Source organism: Mus pahari, chromosome 11, assembly GCF_900095145.1.
Source record: "Mus pahari chromosome 11, PAHARI_EIJ_v1.1, whole genome shotgun sequence".
NCBI lineage: Eukaryota > Metazoa > Chordata > Mammalia > Rodentia > Muridae > Mus > Mus pahari.
Window position 1 is genome coordinate 31,057,804 of NC_034600.1, and position 12,186 is coordinate 31,069,989.

At 44.6% G+C, this 12,186-nt stretch overlaps 1 protein-coding gene across 1 annotated transcript in view; it reads right to left on the minus strand.

Moving 5' to 3' along the window:
- The window catches only part of Mccc2 (methylcrotonoyl-CoA carboxylase 2), a 69,194-nt gene that overhangs the window by 28,106 nt on the left and 28,902 nt on the right, over window positions 1–12,186 (minus strand). The window contains exon 7 of the mRNA XM_021208469.2: window positions 1,054–1,167. Coding sequence (XP_021064128.1) covers window positions 1,054–1,167 — 114 coding nt within the window. The remainder of the gene's footprint in view (window positions 1–1,053; window positions 1,168–12,186) is intronic.

Genomic DNA, 12,186 nt, shown 5'->3' on the forward strand with positions numbered 1-12,186 from the left:
TGTCCTGGAACTCACTTTGTAGACCAGGCTGGCCTCGAACTCAGAAATCTGCCTGCCTCTGCCTCCCAAGTGCTGGGATTAAAGGCGTGTGCCACCATTGTTTTTATTTTTTAAAAAAAACTTTTAAAGAGGGGGATATTGAAACAAGGTCTCATGTAGCCCAGGCTGGCCATGCTCTGTAGCTGAGAATGACCTTGACCTTCTGACACTCCTACCTCTTCTTTCTAAATACTAGGAGTATAGTTGTGGTCATGACATCCAGCTTAAAACGCCTTCTGGAATGAGCCAGGCATGCAATAGTCTCAAACAAACGAACATATTTCTCACACCACATTTCTTCCACTCTATATTATCTTCGCCAGAATTTCATTATGTACGTGAAGGCACACAAATGTGTATTTCTGAACATTTTACCCGAAAGTCGTTCACTATATATTACCCAGAGTAGTCAAATTTTTAAGAGTCGAAAAAGAGAATGGCAAGATCAGATATGGCACATGTTAAACCAAGCAGAAACAGATGGATCTCTATGAGTTCAAGGCCTGCCTGGTCAACATAGTGGTTCTAGGCTAGCCAGGGGGGAGAAAAGAAAGGGGGAGGAAGGTTAGGGAGCATTTAATGGATTTGTGTTACAGAAAAAGAAAAAAACAAACCACCTTCTAGAGCTAGATATGGCAACAGCTGCATGACAATGCAGATATGCTTAACTCGACTGAAGTAAACAATTAAGATTTACTACACGGGCTGGAGAGATGGCTCGGCAGTTAAGAGCACTGACTGCTTTTCCAGAGGTCCTGAGTTCAAATCCCAGCAACCACATGGTGGCTCACAACCATCTGTAATGAGATCTGATGCCTTCTTCTGGTGTGTCTGAAGACAGCTACAGTGTATATAATAAATAATACAATAAATTAAAAAAAAAAGATTTACTATACAGCAAATGTATGTGATGCACTATACTTACCTTATTTCTAAAGTGCAGAATAGTTTACATGTTGTATATTTGACTTCAATAAATCAATAGTCAGTCAACCAAGAGTCTTATATTCTTACCAAGGGTGGTCCAGCCAAGAAGATGGTACCCTGCTTCTGTACAATGATGTTTTCATCAGCCATTGCAGGCACATATGCGCCTCCTGCCGTACAGGAGCCCATGACCACAGCTATCTGCAAGGGAGACACAGACAAGCCATGAGATGAGACTCTAACAGTATAGCGTGGCACTGGCACAACATCCCTATAAACACTGCAGTGTCTAGGTGCTACTAATAACTGATCCCTGGACTTCATTTTAGAAATGGAGTCTTGAGATGGTTCTTATTATAGCCTAGGCTAACCTGGAACTCATAATCCTCTCATCTTCTGAACACTGAGATGCCAGGCACACATCACTCACCCCAACCTCCAACTAAGATAATATCTTTTTTTGTTGTGGTTTTAATTTGTGTGTATATATGTGTGTGTTTGTTTGTCTGTCTCTGTGTGTGTGTATGTATGTATGTAAGTATGTATGTATGTATGTATGTATGTATGTATCCGAAGTATGAGAGCAGGTACCAATAGAGACCAGAAAAGGGCGCCTGATTCGATCTCCTGGAGCAGGAGTTACAAGTTTGTAAGCACCCTGGTGTGGGTACTAGAAACTGAACTGGGGTCCTCTGGAAGAGCAGCAAGCACTATTATTAACTACTGAGCTTTCTCTCCAGCTTCCCAGAATAGTATCTAGACCTCATGCACAAACTCATCCTAAGAGCTTATATCACACTCTTATAAAACATACAGATGACAATCCTATCCGGAGAACACTGGCCTGATAAACTACTAGTCTGAGCAGCTAATGAAGAAAAGAAACCTATTACACATCCATGTCAATAAAACTGCCTCAGAGGGGAACTAATAACAGTGTACCTAAATAATCACTGAGCTCATGGGCACACTGAATCATGTTTTGAATGAGTATTATTAATATTTTGTGCTAGCACAAATATGGTATTTCTTAAATATAAAACTAATATTAACATTTACATTTTAAAAGTCCACTCAAATGGCTGAGGAGGTAGCTCAGTTGGCAAAGTGACTCTAATATCCCTGTGAATAAGTTGAGCATGGTATCCCAGAATCCCAGTGCAGAGAAATCCCAGAGGCAGAGAAAGCTGAATCTCTGGACTTCACTGTTCTGATGAAGTCAAATTGGGAATTCAGGGAAAGCGAAAGACCTTGCCTCCCGCCCCCCCCCCCAAATAAATAAATAAATAAATAAATAAAATTTTAAAAGGATTAGGGAGATGGTCTCCTGCATGAAAGTGCTTCCTGCTCAACCTAAGCAGGAATTGTCCAAATTCCCAGCACCCGTGGAAAAAGTCAGGCATAGCTGTGGATGCCCATAAGCCCAGCACAGAAGAGTGGATCCCCAAAACACGCTGGGCAGATAGCCTAGCTGAAGTGCTGAGTTTGTGAGCGTCCCACTTAGTAAGTAAGAGATTCTGTCTTGAGGCAATAAGTCAAGGGAGTAACAGAAAATGATCTCATGTCCTGCCCTGCCCTCTGCATGTGCAAGCCTGGACTCAGACGGACACACATAACACCTCCCACAAGTAATTAAGTAAGTAAATAAGGTGGAGTGTGACCCAATATTGACCTCAGGCCTCCACACACACAAGCACACATGTGCACATGAATGGGCACACCCCCACATAAGCATGTGTGCAGACACAAACACACGGCTGCTCAGAAGACAGTGTTGGGCTGGCAAGATGGCTCAATGGGTAAAGGCATTTGCCACCAAGCCTGATGACCCAGGTACAATTCCTAGAACCCATGGTGGAAGGGGAGAGCCAACTCCCAGATGTTGCCTGCTGGGTCTGGGTCAGTGGTTAGGAACACTTGCTGTTCTTGCAGAGGACCCAATTTGGTTCCAAGAACCCACAAGGCCGTTCATGACTGCCTGTAAGTTCAGTTCCTGGAGATCCAACAACCTCTTCTGACCTCCACGGACACTAGGCACGCACGTGCTACACATACCTACATGCAGGCCAAACACACACACACACACACACACACACACAATTCTAAAATATATTTTGTCATCTTCCACATGCATACCGTGGCATGCACATGTTTTAGCTCTTGAGCACGCGAGCACAGGCACACACACACACACACACACACACACACACACACACACACACACTAATAAGACACACGTAATAGAGTTTTTTAAGGAATTAAAGAAGAAAATGAATTGTTGAAGCTGGATGATACGTTCAAGGAGTTAACAATAATGTTTACTCTCAATGTTCAGAAGCTTTCCATTTTAGAAAAAGCTTAAGACAAATCCTTGCTCAGAGACTAGTACGGCACAAAGAATAATCCACAAGAGTCTGGCTAAATACCCCTCAACAGGAATAAAAATATCACCAAGGAAAAATAAGTATGGAATGGATGTTTTAAAAAGCATCACTTGAAAACAGTTTTTTGTTTCTAATCCCAATATTCTATCAACTTGCCTTAAATGCACGTTAGAATCTGCTTTGATAAACAGCACGCCACACAAATCTTAGGGCAAAAGACGTGTACTGTGAGTTAACAAATTTCCAGCCACACAGCCACCATACAAAGACTCTGCCCTTAACTAAACGTTTGTGTTTGTTATCAAACTGTCAACGTTTCATTGTTAACATAACACAGCAGTGGTTTTCTCTTGTCAAACACCCGGAACTGTGCTTTCAAGGCACCTACAGCTATAAAAATCCCTCCCATACACCCAAGGCATCAACACTCAGTTGTAGCCAAGTTTACAGTAGCAGACAGACATCAGCAGCCCACCATGTCTTAGGAATCAGTGAATTGTGGATGAATTGTTTATATCTAAATATGTTCTATCTATGAATTGTTTATATCTAAATATGTCACACAAAGTGTTTAGGAAAGCTGAGAGTCACCAGGCTAAGGGGACAAAGGACAGTTTTACCTCAGTACCCTGGAACTCCACAATTCTGGGGTCAACTCAAACTATCTCAGTGATCCATTAGAAAAAGGCTCAAGGGACTTAGAGTCGCGGTGATGTAAGATTCTAAAAGAGAACAGTTTTCAAAAATAGGACCTAAAAAAATCCACCAGGCAGAGCAGAGTTCCAGGAAAACAATTAGAGAGCAAAGGAGGGAAGACTAGCAGCTGTCAGTGAGTACCAGAGAGAGGATGAGGATGGGGAAGGACATGGGGAGGGGACGGTTGGGGGAAGCGGAGAGGGGGGAGAAGAGGCAGGAGGGGAGGGGGTTGGGGGGAGACAGGAAGGGGAAGGTGGACAGGGGTGGGGAGGAAAAAGGAGGGGGGAGACAGGAGGTAGGAATGGGGGGACATAAGAGGGAGGGGTGGGCAGGGGGTAGTAAGGGGTAGGGAAAGAAGGTGGGGGGAGGGAGAGGGCAGGGGAGACAGGAGGGAGGGAAGGCAGGGTGGAGGGAGGAGAAAAGAGGTAGGGGGAGACAGGAGGTGGGGATGGGGGAGGGGGCCTATGGGGATGAGGGTAAGTGGAGATAGGAGGGGGGGGGGTTGGTGGAGATGGGAGGTGGGGGGAGGGGAGGAGACACGTGGGATTACTCTGAATGCCATCATACATACCATGTGCTATGGAATGTGTGTTTGTGTCCCCTCCCAACTCTAATCCCCAGGGTAATTTGGAGGTAAACCCTCAGGGAGTCAACTGAGGTTAAATGGTTGCAAGGGTGGAGTCATGACATCATCAAGGTCCTTGTGAAACAGAGACACAAAAGTCTTTGTCCCTCAAGAGAACAAAACCAGAGGGAGGCCCTTCCCAAGTCCTGAACCAAGACACACGCTGGTACTCTGATCTGTGGGGCCTTCCAGCCTCCAGAGCTGTGAGGAAGACATGTTCACACTACCTGGCCTACACTAATTACTAATGACAGCACCTTGGTGGAAGGGTAGATGAGGGGCGAGAGCTACCAAGACAGCAGGCATCTCACAGCTGAATGACCAAGTATCAGCTCCTGACTTTAGGGACCTCTGTCATGTTGCTAGGGGCATCTCAGATGCATGTTCTCCACAGTTCCTCTGCAACCAAGCAAACTAACAACACACACTTCTGACACCAAAGGGCAGGTGAGTGGGGCACACTTCTGGACTGGTCCCCAGTAACCCCATGCTCTGGGTGTTCCCATCAGTGTGATCCCTGTGAGTGGAGCAGACTGAAACCACTCCTGTTACCCTTGCCTTGCAGCCTCTCTCTTCCCTTCTCCCTTTCATGCTTTGATGACGCCAAGCAGAAAGCTGTGAAGTACTCTGGGAATGACAGGAGACCAAGGACAGCCCTCCAGCCAATAGCCAAGATGAACTGAGGGAGGCCTGAGAAGAACCGATTCAGTCAACAACCGCGTGAGTGAGCTAGGAACTGGGCCCTTCCATCAAACGCTCCGGTGACTATATCTTGTGAGACCCTGAGCTAGGCCTAAACTCCCACCCACAGGAACTAGATAATGAACGTACATTGTTCTATAGTGCCAAGGTTGGGAACAGTGTGTCCTAGAGCAATAGATAATATACGTTGGTCTAGGCATGCGGCTCTGAGGGAGAGTGACTTGTCTACTATGAAAGAGGCTCTAGTTTCAATCCCCAATACTGAAAAAAATTAAAGAAACCCTGTCTCAAGCAAATATAATGGAGGCAGATCCAACTTTATTAGTGTAGGTGAGTGCTGGCTAACAGCGTGGATAAGTTCTGAGAAATGCAAAGCCAGTCATTTTCATCACAGGACAAACACCAAGGAGTAGAATTCCAAACAGTGAAGCCTGTAGGTGATACAACCTTAGAGCTTTCTATCTTCACTCTTTCATAGACTCTATCTGTTAACTCTTCATCTTCAGCAGGCATGAAAGACCGGGGCCAAGTAGAATTCTATACAATCCCACAGAGCAGTACAGCCGTCACATTAAATGAAGGAGAGCAGATACAAAGTCACACAAAATGTTAACAACAGACAAACCCATAGAGGCAAAGAATCTCTGTGGCTGGGAGGACTGTGTAGAAACAGAGTCAGGGCCAATGGGAAGATAAAAATATAATAAGCTCGGGCGGTGGTGGCGCACGCCTTTAATCCCAGCACTTGGGAGGCAGAGGCAGGCGGATTTCTGAGTTCGAGGCCAGCCTGGTCTACAAAGTGAGTTCCAGGACAGCCAGGGCTACACAGAGAAACCCTGACTCGAAAAAAACAAAAAAAAAACAAAAAACAAAAAAAGAAAAAATATATATAATAAGCTCGATTCAACTCAGCAATACCCAAAATACAACTAGATTTTCACAGTTAATGGATGAGTTGTATGGCACTCCCACAACACTCACATAATTTAAAAAGCACAGGCGTGGGAGGGATGTCAGACACCTGCTTCTGGCCTCCAAGAGCAATAGGCACTCACGTGGTACACAGACATATGCAGGCACACTACTCATACACATAAAATAAATAATTAAGTAAATTCATAAAATTTTTAAAGGCACAAAAACATTTTTAATAAGCACAAAAAAATGCACAAAAAATGTCCACAAGAGCTATAGTTACTGTGCCCCGAGGTACAAAAATTCTCAAATGTTTCAACAATAACGAAGCCGTGGCAGCGCATGCCTTTAATCCCAGCACTCGGGAGGCAGAGGCAGGCAGATTTCTGAGTTCCAGGCCAGCCTGGTCTACAGAGTGAGTTACAGGACAGCCAGGGCTACACAGAGAAACCCTGACTCGAAAAAAAAACAAAAACAAAAACAAAACAAAACAACAACAAATATAAAGGTGGTGAACCTATTCACTTATTTTTATTTATGTTGTATGTGTGTGCCCATGGGAGTTTTGTGTGCACCCTGTGCTTGCAAAAGCATATGGAGACCAGAAAGGGGGATTAGGTCTCCTGGAACAGGAGTTATGGGTGGTTATTTACTGATGGCTTACCTATCTTCCCAACCCCCTAATCACAAGTATTAAAATAAGTACAATTTTAATGCTATGCAAGCAGATGCTGATAATGGCATAAAGAGAACACAGCACAGATAAGTCACCAACTAAACCAGTAGGCATCCCGCAGTTCATCTCATCGCTTAATTCTAAGTTGCTCATCGCCCACAACAGGGAACAAGAGGACAGGTACAGAAGCATCCCGCCACTCCATCTTCTGCTCACAGGATCCAGGGATCTCAGAGTCCAGCAGCACCACTCACAGCCCAAAGTATGTCCCTGTGTATGCCCTATGCAAGGCCACTCTGGGACCCAAAGTATCTGGAACTGCCTAGAAAAATCTGCTCCATTCTCCACTAAGAACTAAAATGTCATAAAACGTATGGCTGCACTATGAGGTGTGGAGTCAGCTTGGGTTGGAGGCACGACATCAGTATTGTGCTAAAAGGGACAGCAGGGGGGACCTTTATCAAGACAAAGATGAACTCCAAGAACTCAGAGGTAACAATCCCTCATCACCAGACAGAGTGCCTGTTATGCAACAAAGATACAAGAGAGAAGGAAGCCCAGCATGACTCTATGACTTAAACCATGAGCAAGGAAGTAAAAGGCAGACATGGATGTCACGAACCCACAGAAACAACTCTTTTAGTCACTTCCACAAGTATGGTGCCTGAGGAGCAGGCATAAATTGCTGCAAGCCACAGGCAATCACACAAGACGTCTTCAGACATATCTAAGACCCTACAGGTCTTCCCTTAGCAAAGAGACTGGAACTCATTGTAACAAAATGATGAACGACACAATGTAGCCCAGCAGGCAGCTTCGTGGAAAGGGTTTGCCAGGGAGTCAACCCAGAGGTTTGCCAGGGAGGTCTTACACCTGCCTTGTTCTGAAAAATCCTTGTCAAGTCTGGATCTCCTGCATGCTTCCACTGCAAAGCTGAAGAACGTTTTCCACTTTCATATATACCAAGATAAACGTACCAGTCAGGGGAAGTGAGCCAGCGCTGGATGCAAAAGCTACTTAGTTAAGCCTCCCGTCTTGCTGCCTTTTGCATTCAAAGTAACTGTGAAAAGCAAATTCTGTCTGTATCACATTGCTCTCATCTTTACCTGAAGAGCCACCACTAAAAATAAAAGTCACTGGGGCTGTAGAGATGGCTCTACCAGAGGTCCGGAGTTTAATTCCCAGGACCCACATGGTGGCTCATGACCATCTACAAAGGGATCTGATGCCCTCTTCTGGCCTGCAGATAAAAGACACAAGGTGCACATCCCAGATTAACAGCTAGCTGGCTAGAAGTTCAGATCATTGTCACCTACACTGACAGATTAACACTCTGCTAACTCTGAGGTACTCATGCTCACCTGTGCCAACAGGTATGAAATGTACACAGAATGCTGAAGTCCATCTTACCCATAATGCCTCTTCCTCCATCTTTTTATCAGAGCCTCAGTTTAGAGAGCCTTGATGCAACCAAATACACTGCTTTCATCTCCCAGCCCCAGGCTCTATGAATCTTTAAGGAATGCATTTTTAAAATAACAGGATCTGCCTGTTTAAGCCCCCTCAGAATGATCATAGATGCTTGAAACAAAGGCAGTCATTGAAGTAACCTTCAAAAATAATGAGCTAAACCAAGGAGAAGGGAGGGGAGAGGAAACACATGAAGGATAATCATCTAAAATCTCCAAAATTTAGAGCAAATAGGGAAATACAAAGGGAAAAAAAAAGCATTTTCACACTGCTCAATAAATGAAGCTGATTTCAATAGAAAAGTCTAATGAAACCACTAAACCCCTTGCTGCTGATGCACCCGGGCATAGGGGAAAACAGGGTGTTTTCTACACCAATGGTCAAGCTATAGCGAGTGGACTACTGCCAGCAGTCAAAATTAACAAGAGAGTGAGACTTCTGCTAAAGATTAGTTCACACTAAGAACTACAAAAGAAGCTGGCATACATAAGAAGTCAGCGACTTGAAAACGTCAGACTGCAAGGACCAGCAGGGGCTAGCCTGAGTGCGCAGAAAGGTTAGACCACCAACCTCTGAGGTACCTCAACTCCAGTAGGTGAGGGGAAGGAACAGCTCACCATTTGGTAAGAAAAGGAGGCTTCGAAGGCGAGTACCTACTGTCGTCTGTCAGTGTGTCGGCATTTGCTTTAACAGTTAGAGGAGATTATTTTTTAACAATATTAACATGTCTCAGGGAAATATGCGAAATATTCATCTGATATTCCTTTAGTCACACGGAAACAACAAAAAAGAATGAGAAATCAGCCAGGACCTATCTAGAAAGAAGAGTTAAAAATAGCTTCTGGAGACTCAATGAACAAAAAAAGATAAATATTCTGACCTAAAAAAGTCTCTTTTCTTACGAAGCAAAAGTCAAAGGTTAAACCTGAAAGGTCTAGTTATCTGTCAATATTATTTTTATATCGGAGACTGTACAGGAAATGGTGTAGATAAGAATGTAAGAGATATATTCTTAGAGATAAGTAGATAAATGGATCTACAATGGGTGAGGTTAATAATGTTAAACAAACAATCTTAGGGTAGAAAATAGCACTGGAGAGAGGCACCCCCTGATCGTTGTCAAATGCATAAATAAATAAATAAATAAATAAATCGTTATAAATAGCATAGCCAGAGTTATATCTTAGTCTGTTCTGTGTTGTTATAATACAATACCTGAGACTGGATATTTTACACAGAAAAAAAAAAAGGTTTATTTGAGTTAAGGTTTTGGAAGGTTAAAGGTCAGGCAACCTCTGGCAAGGACTTTCTAACTACATCACAATTTGTCAGGTGGCATCATGACAGAAATATGTGACAGGAAAAAAGGTCACATGACAAGATTGGATGTGAGAAACCATAGAGACCACTTTCATACTTTGGTAATATAAAATCCATTCTTGAGGCATCAACCCACGCCTGCACTACTCCATTTTGTGCTAGGCCTCCTCCCACCTTGCGCTAGGCCCTCCCCTTCAAGGCCTCCCACCATAACTCTGCCCCTTTGAAGACTAGGCCTTATCCATAGCATAGCATCACAGATGGCTGATGTACACGATACATTATTAAAGATTTTTTTAAAACACTCGAAGCCACATTTTTTGTTTGTTTGTTTGTTTGTTTGTTTGTTTTGAGACAGGGTTTCTCTGTATAGCTCTGGCTGTCTTGGAACTCACTTTGTAGACCAGGCTGACCTCGAACTCAGAAATCTGCCTGCCTCTGCCTCCCGAGTGCTGGGATTAAAGGTGTGCACCACCACGCCTGGCTCGAAGCCACATTTTTAAGCAACAAAATATAAGAAAGGGACTTGGGCTGGGCTCAGTGGTATAACATGAGGACTTGGGAAAAGTGGAATGGAAAGAGATGGGAAGAGGGTGGGAGGGAGAAAGAGAGAGAGAGAAACCAGTCAATGTGTTGGCATTTGCTTTAACAATTATGAGAGGTTGTCTTTTAATAAATATTAGCATGTACCATCTCAGGAAAATTTGTGAAGATATAAAAGTCATCTGATACTGCTCTAATGACAAAGAAGCAATAATAAAGAATGAGAAATCAGGGGCTGGAGAGATGGCTCAGCGGTTAAGAGCACTGGCTGCTCTTCAAAAGGTCCTGAGTTCAAATTCCAGCAACCACATGGTAGCTCACAACCATCCATAACGAGATCTGACTCCCTCTTCTGGAGTGTCTGAAGACAGCTACAGTGTACTTACATATAATAAATAAAATAAATCTTTAAAAGAAAAGAAAGAATGAGAAATCAGCCAGAACTAATCTAGAGATAAGAGTTACAAATAACAGGTAGAGATACAAAGAACAAAAAAGATAAATATTTTGACCTAAAGAAGTGAGGGGAAAAGCCAAGACTCAAGGTTTCTTGTTTCTTGACATCAAAACGTCAACCCCAGGACAGGAAAGGGAGACTGGAACTTGAGCGATGGCTCCAAGGGTAGAAGCACATACTGTTCTTGAGGAGAACCTATGTTCGGGTCCTGGAACTCATGTCGCAGCTCATAACCACCTGTAACTGCAGTTCCAGGGGATCTGTCACCCATCCCTAGCCTCCACCGGCACCAGGCGTGCAGGTGGTCCACATAGATACATACATGTGCCACACATGCACACAAAAGAGTCAGAAGACAGCACCAAGCAGACAAGCGGGTGGGTGGAGAGCGGATGTGCTCAGGTCTGGTTGAGCCAAGAGAGCCTAGAAAAGTGTTTCTCCTGCTCTCTCCTGCAATGACTGAATACTTCTGCCATTAGATGAGGAAGGGAGTTCTTCCCACACCAAGTAATCCGTTCTCCTCTGGACACCAGTTGGGGGGGGGGGTGCGCCCTTGTCCAGTTCAGCTCAACACTATGTGGAGACAGCGCTCAGTTCTGCCAGACTGTTCTCACGTTAAATGCCAGTCAGGCAGAGGCATCAGCGCCCCGCTACCTAAGGATAGACCGGAGCTCCCACTACCCCCTCTCCTTGCACTAGAGTGGCCCACAGAACCCAAGCAAATGCCGTACTTCTGCATGCCGGTTAATGAGTAAAGTCCACAGAAAACAACTGGATGGTGACAACACGGGCTGGGCGTCGCTGTCTCTATGGAGCTATGGTTGCCAGCCTCGCAGCACTCAGAGGTGTCTAACAAGTGGGAAGACCTTGAAAAGCCCATAGGGGTTGAGGGGGCTGTGTGGTGGCTTCATCTTGCAGGCATGCGGGATCATCTCCTCCAGAAGATTCGGGGGGGGGGGGGGGGGGGAGGGGAAGGCCTGAGGGACTTAGGAGCTTTGCACCAGGAATCAAAGACCAAACATTAAAACAAAAGATGTGCCTGGCACCCTTATCTACAAGAGTCTTAGGAGTTCTCTTAGGAACAGGACAGAGACCAAACCCAAGCTTTTCCTCACCAGGAACCAGGGGCAGAAACCGCATACATGTTTCTGTAATACACCAAGGCATTAGCAGAAAACCTACAGAGACAGCAGCAACACCCCTGAGGGTTAGAGGCAGAGATGTGGAGGGCCAAGGGCCTATACAAGGTGACAAGCAATGACCTGAAATTGTATTCAAGTTCTTGGTGGAACTGGGGGGGCATAATTTTAAGAATGTGAGGAGCATAAGGGAACTCGGTGTGAAGCCGAAGTTTTTGGAAGAAAACAAAGGGTAACATAAAGAAGTGAGAGAGAGAGAGAGAGAGAGAGAGAGAGAGAGAGAGAGAGAGAGA